The sequence below is a fragment of the Rattus rattus genome, chromosome 9, assembly GCF_011064425.1.
Source record: "Rattus rattus isolate New Zealand chromosome 9, Rrattus_CSIRO_v1, whole genome shotgun sequence".
NCBI classification, from domain to species: domain Eukaryota; kingdom Metazoa; phylum Chordata; class Mammalia; order Rodentia; family Muridae; genus Rattus; species Rattus rattus.
Genome location: NC_046162.1, coordinates 9,105,606 through 9,117,812, shown reverse-complemented (window position 1 = coordinate 9,117,812; position 12,207 = coordinate 9,105,606). Strand labels below are relative to the sequence as shown.

The following is a 12,207-nucleotide window of genomic DNA, read 5'->3' as shown; positions in this document are numbered from 1 at the left end:
ACACCTGTAATCACAGCACTGGGGAAGTACAGACTAGTGGACCCCTGACCTCACTGAGCTCCAGGATTAAGCAAGAGACTCTGTCCTAAAAGTATAACGTAGACCGAGATAAAATGCACCCAATGTCAACTTATGGCTTCAACATGCACACACAGAGACATACATACCACACACATAAATGTTTAAAGATTGGGCTGACAGAGCTCTGTGGTAAAGGTGCTTGGCACTCAACCTGGCAACCTAAGCTTGATCCCCATCATCCATTAGTCAGTAGGAGAGAACTGAGTCCCATAAGTCCTCTGACTTCCACATGCACATGCCCATCTCACACAATAAATACACATTTAAAAAATGAGCAAATAAATCAACAGTTTAGTCTAGTTGCTGCTCCACAGAAAAACACCCACTCTGTCAATCTGATGCATGTGGAGCTCTCTACCTAGAAGCCATCTTCTCACAGAAGGCACGAGTCAGGTTACACATATCCTGTCTTAGGCTAAGATAAAAGGGCAGGCTCTTGATTTATATGTCAATATTAATAGAAGGGATGTTCTGGTGAGTTTCTATCTGGAAGGGGGCAGGGACACTGTACCAGTGCTACTGAGATACACGGCATCATGTCAAGTGAGCTTTGGAGGCCTCAGAGGTTTGGAGATAGAGGAGTCTTTGACAGTCTACCATCGCTCACAGGGGTTGCCTTGGGTGTTCTCTGTCAGCCTCCAGCACTGTCTTCAGGGCTGGGGTTGAGGCCACCAGCAAGCTCCAAAATGGTCTTTTCTTTGCAGGGCAAATTTTCTTATTTTAATGAGATTGAGAAATTATCTTTGCAAAAATGTAGGTATCTCATAAAAACCACCAAAAACTTTCTTAAATTGTTTTAAATCTTATCATAAATAGCACAACCAATTTTTTACTATCTCCCCAACCCCAGCCTTTTAAAACTGATATATAAGAAAGGTGTGGTAGCTGGTCAGTGGTACACATGCCTTTAATCCCAGCAATTGAGAAGCAGAGACAGGCAGATCTCTGAGTTGGTCTGTAGAGCAACACAGAGAAAACCTGTCTCAAAAACCAGCCAAACAACCACCAAAAAACCAAACAAACAAACAAACAAAAAAAACCCAAAGCAAAACAAAATAAAACACCAAAAAGAAAGAAAGGTGTGGTGGCTCATGCCTGCAATCCCAGTGCTCAGAAGACTGAGGCAGGAGGATCAAGTGTTTAAGGTCAGCCTGGGTTACATACCCAGACTGTCTCTGACATACAGTGAGGATCTCTGAAATGGTACACTAGGTAAAGGCACTTGCTGGCACGTATGATAACTGAGTTTGATTCCTAGGACTAACATGGTATAAGATACCCAAACCTGTCCTCTAATTTTCATATGTGTAATACGGTATACATGCATCATGCACACACATGTACATTTGCATGAACACACATCCCCAAATAAATAAAAACCTTTAAGATATATAGCCTGGCATACTGATACACTTTTTTAATTCCAGCACTTAGTAGGCAAAGGCAGGCAAATCTCTTTGTGTTCAAAGCCAACATGGTTTACAGAGTGTTTCAGGCCTGTGAAAGGTACAAAGTGAGATCAATCTTCAAAGAAAAGAGGGATATAAAAACTATTGTTTACAGGGTACCTCAGGCTACCTTGTTACATCGATGTACTATTAAATGATCAAATCTGTGAAAAGCCTAGCTTTCTCTTCAAATAGTTACTATTTCCTTGTGGAGAACATCTTGAATGTCTTCTAGTAGCTTTTTAGTGCATTACTGTTAACTATGGTCACTTGCCATGCAACAGAACCACGCTGTCTCTCATCTAATTGTTTATTAGTGACTGAGAGGGCACCTCTCAGCTTCTGTTTTGACTTCACAGACTTTAACTGCACTGCTTTCCGCAATGTCTAAAACAGTGGCCCTACTCTATTAGAATCACCAAAGGCACTTTTAAAAGTGTAAACATCTAAGAACTTCTGGAGGATTAACCTCATGGAGAGTCCTGGAGGGTGGCATAGCAGGGGACTGCCCCATCCCTATAATTTGACTTATACATGTCTATCCTTCATTATGTATATTAAACCATATCACATATCTTAAATACATACTATTAAATATTTACTACTAAAATGCAATTAGGGAAAAACAAAAATTAAATGTCTGGGCTCTGTTCCAGACACACAGTGTTAAAAGTCTGGAGGTAGCCCAACCAGGTGGTTTGTTTTTGGGGGAAAGGGCTCTTTATTGAAAAATTTTGATCATGTTTTCTTTCCCAATTCCTCTCATCTCCCTATTCATACAACTTTATGGTTTCTCTTTCAAAACAAAACAAAAAACCAAAACAAGAGACAAAAAAGACACCCCCCCCAAAAAAAACCCAAAGGTACAAGAAACACACTACCTCCTCCACCCCCCAAAAACCCTAGAATCAAAACCAACAAAAGACCAATAAGAGGTGGGGGACAAAGGAAAAGAAGTTCACAAAATACCTTGAGTTTTTGTGTTGGCTAACTACTCCTGGCAGGTGAGTTAGGGATGACGTTGACTTCCTCTTTGCCAGCAGGTATCTAATTGCAGACAGGTTCTTTGTTGGGGACTGGGTCACCTGCGCCTACTTCTATTGTCAGTGCTAAGGACCCTGTTTGGGCTGAATCTGTGCAGGTCTGTGTCTGTTGCCGTAGTCTCTATGACTGCTCAAAGGTTTTAGAGCTCCACAGGTCATTCAGACGTGCACTTGAACATGAGAAGTAACCAAAACAGAAAACCTAGAATCACATGATATCAAAACACAGGAATCCAGTGGTTCCAGACGTCTCACTTTATTACTGACAAGTTAGGCTAAAACTTAAACTTAGCCTTAAAGAAAAGCCTCTTCAGCCAGAAGTGGTAGCACACACCTTTAATCCTAGGACTGAGGGACAGGCAGCTAGATCTCTGTGAGTTTGGGGACAACCTGGTCTACAGAGTTTCAGGAACCCTGTTTTCAAAATCCAAAAAAGAAAAGCTCTTTCAAAGAGAGCTGCAGTTATTGTAAGGGAGACCCACTCACCGACTGCCGGTCATCAGCAGGAATAATGGAACTCTTTGAGGGGTGGAGCTGCACGTGCCTTACCTTCTGCTGTCATCAAAGGGCTGAACCGAACACATGTGCCATCTATGTCCAGGTCCATGACAGTGAGGCCACATTGAGGCACCAGCTGTTTCAACTGTTCTCCCAACTGCAGGGAAAAGGACAGAACACTCTTGCAATAGAGACTAAAATGTCTTCATCACCCACCCTCATCCCTGACTAAAATGGCTCCTGGAGCTAGTTCTCCTTATACTTCAGGGTACCTTTCAATACTTAATAGCAACTTTTTATTTCCCATGCTGGGAAAAGAACCCAGGAGACTTTGCGCCCCCCCCGACCCCCACCCCCAACTCTGCCTACCTTTTCCAATTAAGAGTTCATTTTATGTTATTCTAAATACGAATTTACTTTAGAAAAACATGCAATACGGTTAAGCCACAACTATGAACTAAAAATGACCCCCATTGACTGCTGACATGCAGTTTATTCCCCAGGGTCTTTTCTCTGTGTCTGTAACAAACGTGGTGTTCTATAAACCTTAGGAACCTCCTCTTTCCTTTTGTATGTGTGCTCGAAGGTACACATTTGTGTATTTGTGTGTGTGTGTGTGTGTGTGTGTGTGTGTGTGTGTGTGTGTGTGTGTGTATGTGTGTGTGCTTGGTCATGTGGAGACCAGAGATCAATACTGGGTTTTTTCCCAGTCACTCTCTCATTGAAACTGGAGCTCATCGGTTTGCTTATACTGTCCGTTCAGTGAGCTCCCTGAACCACCCACCCACCTCTGCATTCCCAGGGTTGGACTGTAGGCATACCTGGTGGGTTTGTTTTTAAGAACACGAATGGTAGAGATCTGAACTCAGGTATTCATGCTTGCACTGCAAACACTTTATCACAGAGCTACCTACTCAGCCCCAATAAATTGCTTTTGTTCCATCTAATTTGTGCTGATTACTTTCCACCTGTTTTAAACATTTGGCTGCAGGTCTATAACAGTTGCTTTAAATGGTGCTGCATGGATATATTATATCTTATTCATTAGAATCTAGGAAATGACACTGCTGGGAACATCTTTCCCTACTGAGAACACTTAAGAAGTCTAAAATCTAGAGGTACTGCACTTCAGCGTCCATAAAGCTCCTGGAGTAGAACACTGGCCTGCTTTGCCTGGCTGCCACAGGTCTCAGGGGACACCTGTCTCTTCTGGCGCACTCTTCTGTTTAGTTTTTGACTTACTGTGTAGCTTTGGCTGTTCTGGGGCTATACAGACTGGGTTGGCCTCCAACTCCTAGAGATCCACCTGCCTCTGCCTTCCAAATGCTGGGATTAAAGGTGTGTGCCACCACATCCAGTTTTAGCCACTCTCTTGTTGTCCAAGAGGAGGTACTGGGGGCTTTACATGCTATTTCATTGTCTTACGTAGCAGTTAGGAAATGGTCACAGAAGCAAAGTGAGTGGCTTGTCAGAGATAGCAGTGTCTGAGGTGGTGATAGGACTCAGAACAGAACAAGCACAGTGTCTCTGTATGAGGTTCCTTCGTGGGGGTATGACTAACCAACCACACGTGACCGTGTTATTAGGTGTGAGGCCAGCTGGCACTGTTCCAGATGTAAAGAAGAGAAAGCGGACAGCAGCCATCCTTACCCAGCGGTTCAGCGCATCACAGGAGTGTCTCTCCTGGCCAACTGCTGCAGCTGCTATGTTGGATACAGGGGCAACTTTAAATGCTGGATCTGAGGCCAAACACAGAAGGGATTCACTCTCAGAAACAAAGCTAAAATAAACATTACAACTCAACCCATCAACAGCATCATATAGTAATGAAATCAATATGTCTGAGAGGTTAATGTCCAATACCTTCCTGATGAACTAAGTAACTGCTCAATGCATTTCTATAATAGGATTTTTGTTGTTGTTCTTCAGGACAGGGTTTCTCTTGTGTAGCCTTAGCTGTTACTGAATTTTCTCTATAGACCAGGCTAGCCTTGAACTCAGAGATTTGCCTGCCTCAGCCTCCCAAGTGCTGAGTTTAAAGGCATGCACCACCAATACTCATAGGATTCTTAATTTTCTTTTAAAAAAATAAAAAGTGCTTTCAACACCAGCCTAGTGGTGCACATCTATAAAACCTCAGCCCTTGGTAAAGCTAAGGTCAGAATGCTGTTATAAATTCAAGGCCAGCCTATGTCCCAGGGGAAGATTATATTTAAGAAAAGTTTGCTTTTAAGAAATTTCAAAAGGAAACCAAAAAAATGTAAATAAATCATAAAGAAAATAAAGCCCACTATGTATCAAGCCCAAGCCACTGAAAAGAGGTAGGACTCTGACAGAGGGTAATGGAGCCCATGCAGGCAGAAGGTGAGCATTTAGTGGAGACAGATATAAAAGCAGAGGAGGGAGTCTGGAGCAGGAGGACTGCTTAAATTAAAGCTAGCCTGGCCTACAGAATGAGATCCTGTCTCAAACAAAGAAAAAAAGAGAAAGAAAAGGAATGAAGAGACATGTATTTGAAGCAGCAGTGCCACAACAACATTTAAGAAGAGTAGTGTGTTCTAGGACCAATGTGATAAAGCACAATGACCGGATGAAGCAGGTATCAGGAAGGAGGCAAATCCAACAGGCAGAGAGCCCTGTGGGTATGATGTGGAGCCCTAGATTCTGATGGCTATGAGCAAGCTGACGTGACTCACTCACTGTCATGCAGAGGTGCCTGGAGGGGACGGTGTGCAAGGTGGAATGTCAGTGCCTTCTAAATGAAAGCTAATGTCCTTGGACTAGGCTGGTGGCATGCGGGTCATTTTGTTTGTTTGTTTGTTTTCATGCAGTATTGAGGATTAAAACCTAGTGCCATGTATACACTAGAAATTGCTATATCCCCAGCATGGGCCATTCTTTTTTTTTTTTTTTTTTTTTTTTTTTTTACAAGAGCACAAATCTACTTTTATTTTATTTACTCTCCATTAGTTTAAATCCGGGATGGGTACAGCATCACATGGATTCTGTGTCCAATGGCTTTTGCAGGAAGGTTGCTTCGGAATTTGGCACGAACCATGCCACTGTTTCCATGGGCCCGAGTTACTTTTCCCCAGATCACTCTGGTTTTGTTTGGTTTGCCTCCAGGAGTCACTGTATTGTTTTTTGCTTTGTACACATAAGCACACCTCTTGCCTAAGTAGAACTCAGTTTCATCTCGGGCATAAACACCTTCAATTTTAAGAAGAGCCGTGTGCTCTCTTTGGTTCCGGAGGCCTCGCTTGTAGCCAGCAAAAATGGCCTTGCACCACAGCCTTCCAGACATACTTGTTTTTTTAGAAGTCCTGTTCCCAGCAGGCCTCCAAAGACCGCCATTCTTTAAAATCAGAGGATTTTTTGAAAGGGTTTCTCTGTTGTAACCTTGGCTATTCTAGAACTAGATCTCAAACTCAGAAACCCCCTGCCTCTGGCTCTCCAGTACGGAGACTGTGAATGTGTGCCACTTCTCCAGGCTAAAATAGATTCTTAGTCCAGCACTCGGGAGACATGGGCAGGTTAGTCATTGTGAGTCTGAGGCTCACCTAGTCTATAAAACACGTTCCAGGCCCAAACGAAAAGAAGGTGGGGGAGGGGAAGACAGAGTGAGAGGAAGAAGGGGAGACAGAGACAGACAGACTGACTGACTCTTGGATCTATCCTCTTATCCTACATCACAATACTTGAGAAACACCTTAGGGGCTAAAAGCTAGCAGGAGAATAAGAGGTTTGATGTTCATACCTTTTCTTCCTCACATGACTACTAAAAACATGTCTAGAAATATACTTCTTTATTCACAGTTTTAAAAGCATCCCTCTCCTTAAAGGACTTGTGAGAACAAAGCAAATCTTGTAAATTAACAACATCTTTCTACGCACTGTTCTGTAGCTGGCTCAGCACGGCTATGAGGTAAGAGCTGGGACTCCTTGGTTTAGTCACAGGCACTTAGCAGTGGCAATGCTTGTGGAGTCTAGGACTGAAGATTTTAGCAGTAACAACACATAGAATTTAATTTTGTATGATATTAAACTGAAAGCCACAGTTTGGGTTTTTGAGACAGGGTTTCTCTGTGTAGCTGTGGCTGTCTCCCAGCTCACAGAGATCTGCCTGCCTCTGTCTCCCTAGTGTTGGGATTAAAGGCTTGTGCCACCATGCCTGGCACAAAGAAATTTTTAGTCACCTACCTGAGGTTGGTAATTCCTGGAAAAATCTGAATACCACTACTGGAGAACTGAGCTCATCTTCCACCTGCAAAAAAGAGAAATGTGCTGTTACAACACTGAAGATAGGGCCAGACATCATCAGGATAAGATGGCATCTTTGGAAAGAAAGTAGGCAGAAATGGTGTTCTTACACAAATGTTACAAGGCTCAAAGGCTGTAATTGGCCTGAGGTGACCAATGAAAATGATGGTCCCTCACTTAAAACCCTATGAAGTCATTTAAATGAGCAATTTAAAAAATAAAAAAGTGTGAGAGTCAACCAATGTGTGCCTGGTACCCCAGAGACCAGAAAAAGATACTGGATACCTTGGAAATTGAGTTAGACTAGTGTGAGCCATTATGTAGGTGCTGAGAACCAAACCTGGGTCTTCTGCAAGAGCAGCAACTGTTCCTAATTGCAGAGTCATCTCTTCAGCCTAAATCAGGAACTTTTTATACTCAGGGATTTAAAAAAAAAAAAAACCTTCATTCTCTTTTATAACAGAACTCAAATCCTTCTGGCAATGCTCATATTGACAGCCTAAAACATACTAGTGTATTGTCAAACAAGTGGCTCACTGTATCTCCTAATTGATGACAATGCTAATCGCATTACTCTGATATGATGCACTTCCCTCTCCACATTCAGTCAGCCACCAGGCTTTTTACCATGCAACAAAGCAGCAGTCTGTGGCAGGCTCTTTTGCTGGGAGCAGCTCTGGAGATGCTTTCTCTCAGCATTTAACAGTTGTAATCTTTTACTGTAGTTTTGAATCCTGTGTATCAAATTATGCCATGGCTGATAAACTCATTAGTAAAACCACAACAAGGAAGTTCTAACACACAACAGGAAGCAGTTGGCCCATCAATTTTTCTAACTTTTTTTAGGTTATTGTTTTGAGAGATAAGGTCTCACTGTGTAGCTGGCCTAGAACTCAATATGTAAACCAGGCTGGTCTTGAACTTAAAAGAAATGTTCCTGCTTCTGTCTCGCAACTGTTGAGACTAAAGGTGTGTACCACCAGGCCTGGATCTACTAACACTTTAATGAAATATGTGGATGAGATTCTGATCAGGCAAGAGTTATATTTAAATTTACTAATTATTTATTGAGCTGGTACTTATAGTTCTTTCACATGTGTCATCCCTAACTTTCATATAAACAAAATTATTAATGCCTTTAAGGGAATGAAGATTTATTGTTTAAGCAGAATGGGGTAAATTCCACAAGCAAGGAGGAACTAAAAAGATGGCAAAACATAAGGACCTGGACATGTCTTGCAGACTCTAAGAGAACACAGGGGTCAACTCAGACTAATCCTCATCAAAATTTTCAATCACCACAGACGAAGAAAACAAAATATTCTACGACCAAGTCAAATCCAGCCCTTCAGAAGGTACTAAAAGGAAAACACCAACCCAAGGAAGTTAACTACAAGCCATGAAATAATCTCATACCAGCAAAGCCAAAAAAAGGGAAGTGGACTGTCCCGGCCTGCAGGAACATCAATGGAGATCCTGGAGAGAGGAGCGGGAATGGATGGGACAAGAGGCTCAAGAAATGGAGACAAGACAGTATTCTGATCAAGTCTCATTTAATCAAGCAAAAAGCACTTGCTTATAAGCAGAAAAGTCACACAGCACAAACTGGTAGTCAAGTAACGACAAACAGACCTCACATCAGAAACCAATGGCCTAAGTTTTGATTTCCCAGACTTCTTACCTACAGTAAGTTTCAATTTCCTGAAGCTTCTAACAATAGAGTGAAACTCATTCTTGTGCAGAAGCAAGCTACCAGGAAGTCTCCAGTATTCTTGGCTGGTGGTAACCCCATGTATGCTACTTGGAAACAAGGACCCATGAAGTAGAAAACATCTAGCTCAGGCAAAGAAAGGCATAAGCAGGCCGGTTGGTCCCAGACAGTGGACATGCAAAAAGAAGGAAACAAACCCAAGAAGAGTAGACAGTAAGAAACAATCAACTTGGGGCTGATATCAATAAAATAGAAACAAAGAGGACAATAATAAAAGAATCAAACAAAGAATTAGTTTTCTTTGAGAAAATCAACTAGATAAACCCTTATCCAAATCAACTAAAAGACAGAGAGAATATCCAAATTAACAAAATCAGAAATGAAAATGGGGATATAACAAGAAGTCCAAAGAATGATTAGGTCATATTTAAAAACTTGTATTCCACAAAGTTGGAAAATCTAAAAGATTTCTTTTGTTTTTTTTATTTTTAAAGATTTTATTATATATAAGTGCATTGCAGCTGTTTTCAGACACATCAGAAGATCTCATTACAAGATCTATGTGAGCTACCATATAGTTGCTGGGATTTGAACTCAGGACTTCTGGAATAGCAGTCAGTGCTCTTAACCACTGAACTATCTCTCCAGCCCAACAATTTTCTTGATAAATATGATTTATCAACGGTAAATCAAGATCAGATAAACAATTTAAATAGACTTACAACCCCTAAGGAAATAAAAACAATTATTAAAAGTCTCTTAACCAAAAAGAGCATAGAGCCAGACAGATTTAGGGCAGGATTTTACTAGACTTTCAAAGAAGAACTAAGACCAATACTCCTCAAATTATTCCAAAAAATAGAAACAGAAGGAACACTGCAAAACTCAATTATATGAGGCTACAGTTATCCTGATACCCAAACTGCACAAAGACTCAACAGAAAAAGAGAATTACAAACCAATTTCCTTCGTGAACATTGATGCAAAAGTACTCAATAAAATGCTCACAAACTGAATCCAAGAACATATCACAAAGATCAAGTAGGCTTCATCCCAGAGATGCAGGGATGGTTTAACATATGAACTATCAGTCAATGTAATCCACCACAAAAACAAACTGAAAGAAGAAATAAACTGATCATCTCATTAGATGCTGAAAAAAGCCTTTGAAAAAAATCCAATACTCCATGATAAATGTCTTGGAGAGATTAGGGAATACAAGAGACATAATAAACACAAGGAAGGCGATTAACAGCAAGCCTATAGTCAACATCAAATTAAATGTAAAGAAACTCAGAGCAATTCCACTAAAATTAAGAACAATATAAGGCTGCCCAGTCTCTTCATATCTATTTAGTTTAGAATTTGAAGCTCTAGAAGTGCAGTAAGACAACTGAGGGAGCTCAAGGGGATACATATGAGAAAGGAAGAAGTCAAAGTATTGCTATCCACAGATGATATAAGCAATGTGATATATAAGTGACCCCAAAAATTTTACCAGGGAACATGCTGATAAACACCTTCATTGAAGTGGCTGAATGTAACATTAACTAAGAAAATAAAAAATAAAAAAATCAGTACCCATCTTATATCTATATACAAAGAAAAATGGGCTGAGGAAGAAATCAGGGAAAGAATACCCCTCACAGTAGCCATCAGTAATATAAAATATCTTGAGGCAACTCTAGTCAAGCAAGTGAAAGACCTGCATGACTGTAACTTCTTTCTTTAACGAAAGAAATTGAAGATTATCAGAAAATGAAAAGATCTCCTACGTTAATAGATCGGTAGGATTAACAGTGAAAATGGCCATCCTACCAATAAGCAATCTACATATTCAATGCAATCCTCATCAAAAGTCCAACACTATACAGACCTTTAAAGAATAGTACTCAACTTCATATGGAAAAACAAACAAACAAAATCAAGATAGATTAAACAATTCTGTACAATAAAAGAACTTCCAGAAGAATCACCATTCCTGATTTTAAGTAGAACTGCTGAGCAATAGTAATAAAAACTGCATGGTAATGACATAAAAACAGACGGGTTCATCAGTGGAATTGAATGGAAGATCCAGATGTAAATCCACACACCTATGGAAACTGGTTTTTAATAAAGAAGCTAGAAATATACAATGGAAAAAAATAGCATCTTCAATAAATGGTGTCTGTCTAATTGGATGTCTACATGTCAAAAATGCAAATAAATCCATATCTATCACCATGCAGAAAACTCAAAAACCTAGTGGACCAAGGACCTCAACATAAAACCAGATACACTGAACCTGATAGAAGACAAAGTAAGAAATAGCCTTGAACACAGTGACGCAGGAGACACCTTCCTGAACAGAACACCAACAGCACAGGCACTAAAATCAATAATTAATAAATGGGACTTTGTGAAACCAAAAAGCTTCTGTAAGGCAAAGGATACGGTCAATAGAACAAAGTGGCAGTCTACAGAGTGGAAAAAGATTTTGATAAATTTCACATCTGACATCTGGCTAATATCTGAAACATGTAAGTAACTTTTATTTACTTGATATAATTGTCGTCTCCAAGGCTTGCTTCCTTCATTTGCTAACCTAGGCCTAGTCCTGGAAGCTTCCAGCCTCTATACAATCTAATCCCCTTAGATGCTACTGAATAAGCTCTCCCTTTATTGTTCTTTCTGAGCTCTGGCTGACTGGTTCAACTCAGCTGTTGTGGCTCAAACGCCTCTCCCAGTTGGCTTTCAATCTGGCTTCTCTCTTGGCCTCTGAACTGCTCTGCTTGGCCTCAAACTAACTCTAGCAATATGTTCTAATCTTCAGGCTCCTTCTCATTCTCAGGCTCAGTCTGTCTTTACCTGTGTCTAGCTTGTTCTCTTTTCAGTCTGTCTCTGTAAAACTCTACCGGTAACACTGCATCCATCTCCCTCTCTGCTGCTCTATTCTTCTCAACTCTAATGTAGTGTCTCCATGAACTCTGCGTCTTCCTTGAAATCAACAACCTTAGCCATCAGGGAAATGCAAATCAAATCGATGCTGAGATTGCACGTTATGCCTGTCAGATGGCTAAGATAAAACACAAGTGACACTAATGTGGACAGGAGCAAGGGGAACACTTCTCAGTTTTTGGTGGGAGTGCACACTTGTACAGCCACTTTGGCAATCAATATGGCA

General features: G+C 40.8%; 2 protein-coding genes and 1 long non-coding RNA gene across 3 annotated transcripts in view; all 3 read right to left on the bottom strand.

Moving 5' to 3' along the window:
- The window catches only part of Pdxdc1 (pyridoxal dependent decarboxylase domain containing 1), an 80,931-nt gene that overhangs the window by 18,155 nt on the left and 50,569 nt on the right, over positions 1-12,207 (bottom strand). Inside the window, exons 14-16 of the mRNA XM_032912810.1 lie at positions 7,271-7,334; positions 4,721-4,809; positions 3,122-3,227 (exon numbers count right to left, since the gene is read on the bottom strand). Of these exons, the coding sequence (XP_032768701.1) occupies positions 3,122-3,227; positions 4,721-4,809; positions 7,271-7,334 (259 nt within the window). The remainder of the gene's footprint in view (positions 1-3,121; positions 3,228-4,720; positions 4,810-7,270; positions 7,335-12,207) is intronic.
- Positions 1,484-3,114, bottom strand: LOC116909276. The gene is made up of 2 exons (XR_004389064.1): positions 2,499-3,114; positions 1,484-1,578 (listed from the first exon to the last, which is right to left on the bottom strand). It is a non-coding gene; the product is annotated as an uncharacterized LOC116909276 (long non-coding RNA).
- Positions 6,013-6,417, bottom strand: LOC116909274 (60S ribosomal protein L35a-like). Its single transcript, XM_032912809.1, has one exon. It carries the CDS (start codon positions 6,372-6,374, stop codon positions 6,042-6,044), a length of 333 nt encoding a protein of 110 aa, XP_032768700.1. The 5' UTR covers positions 6,375-6,417; the 3' UTR covers positions 6,013-6,041.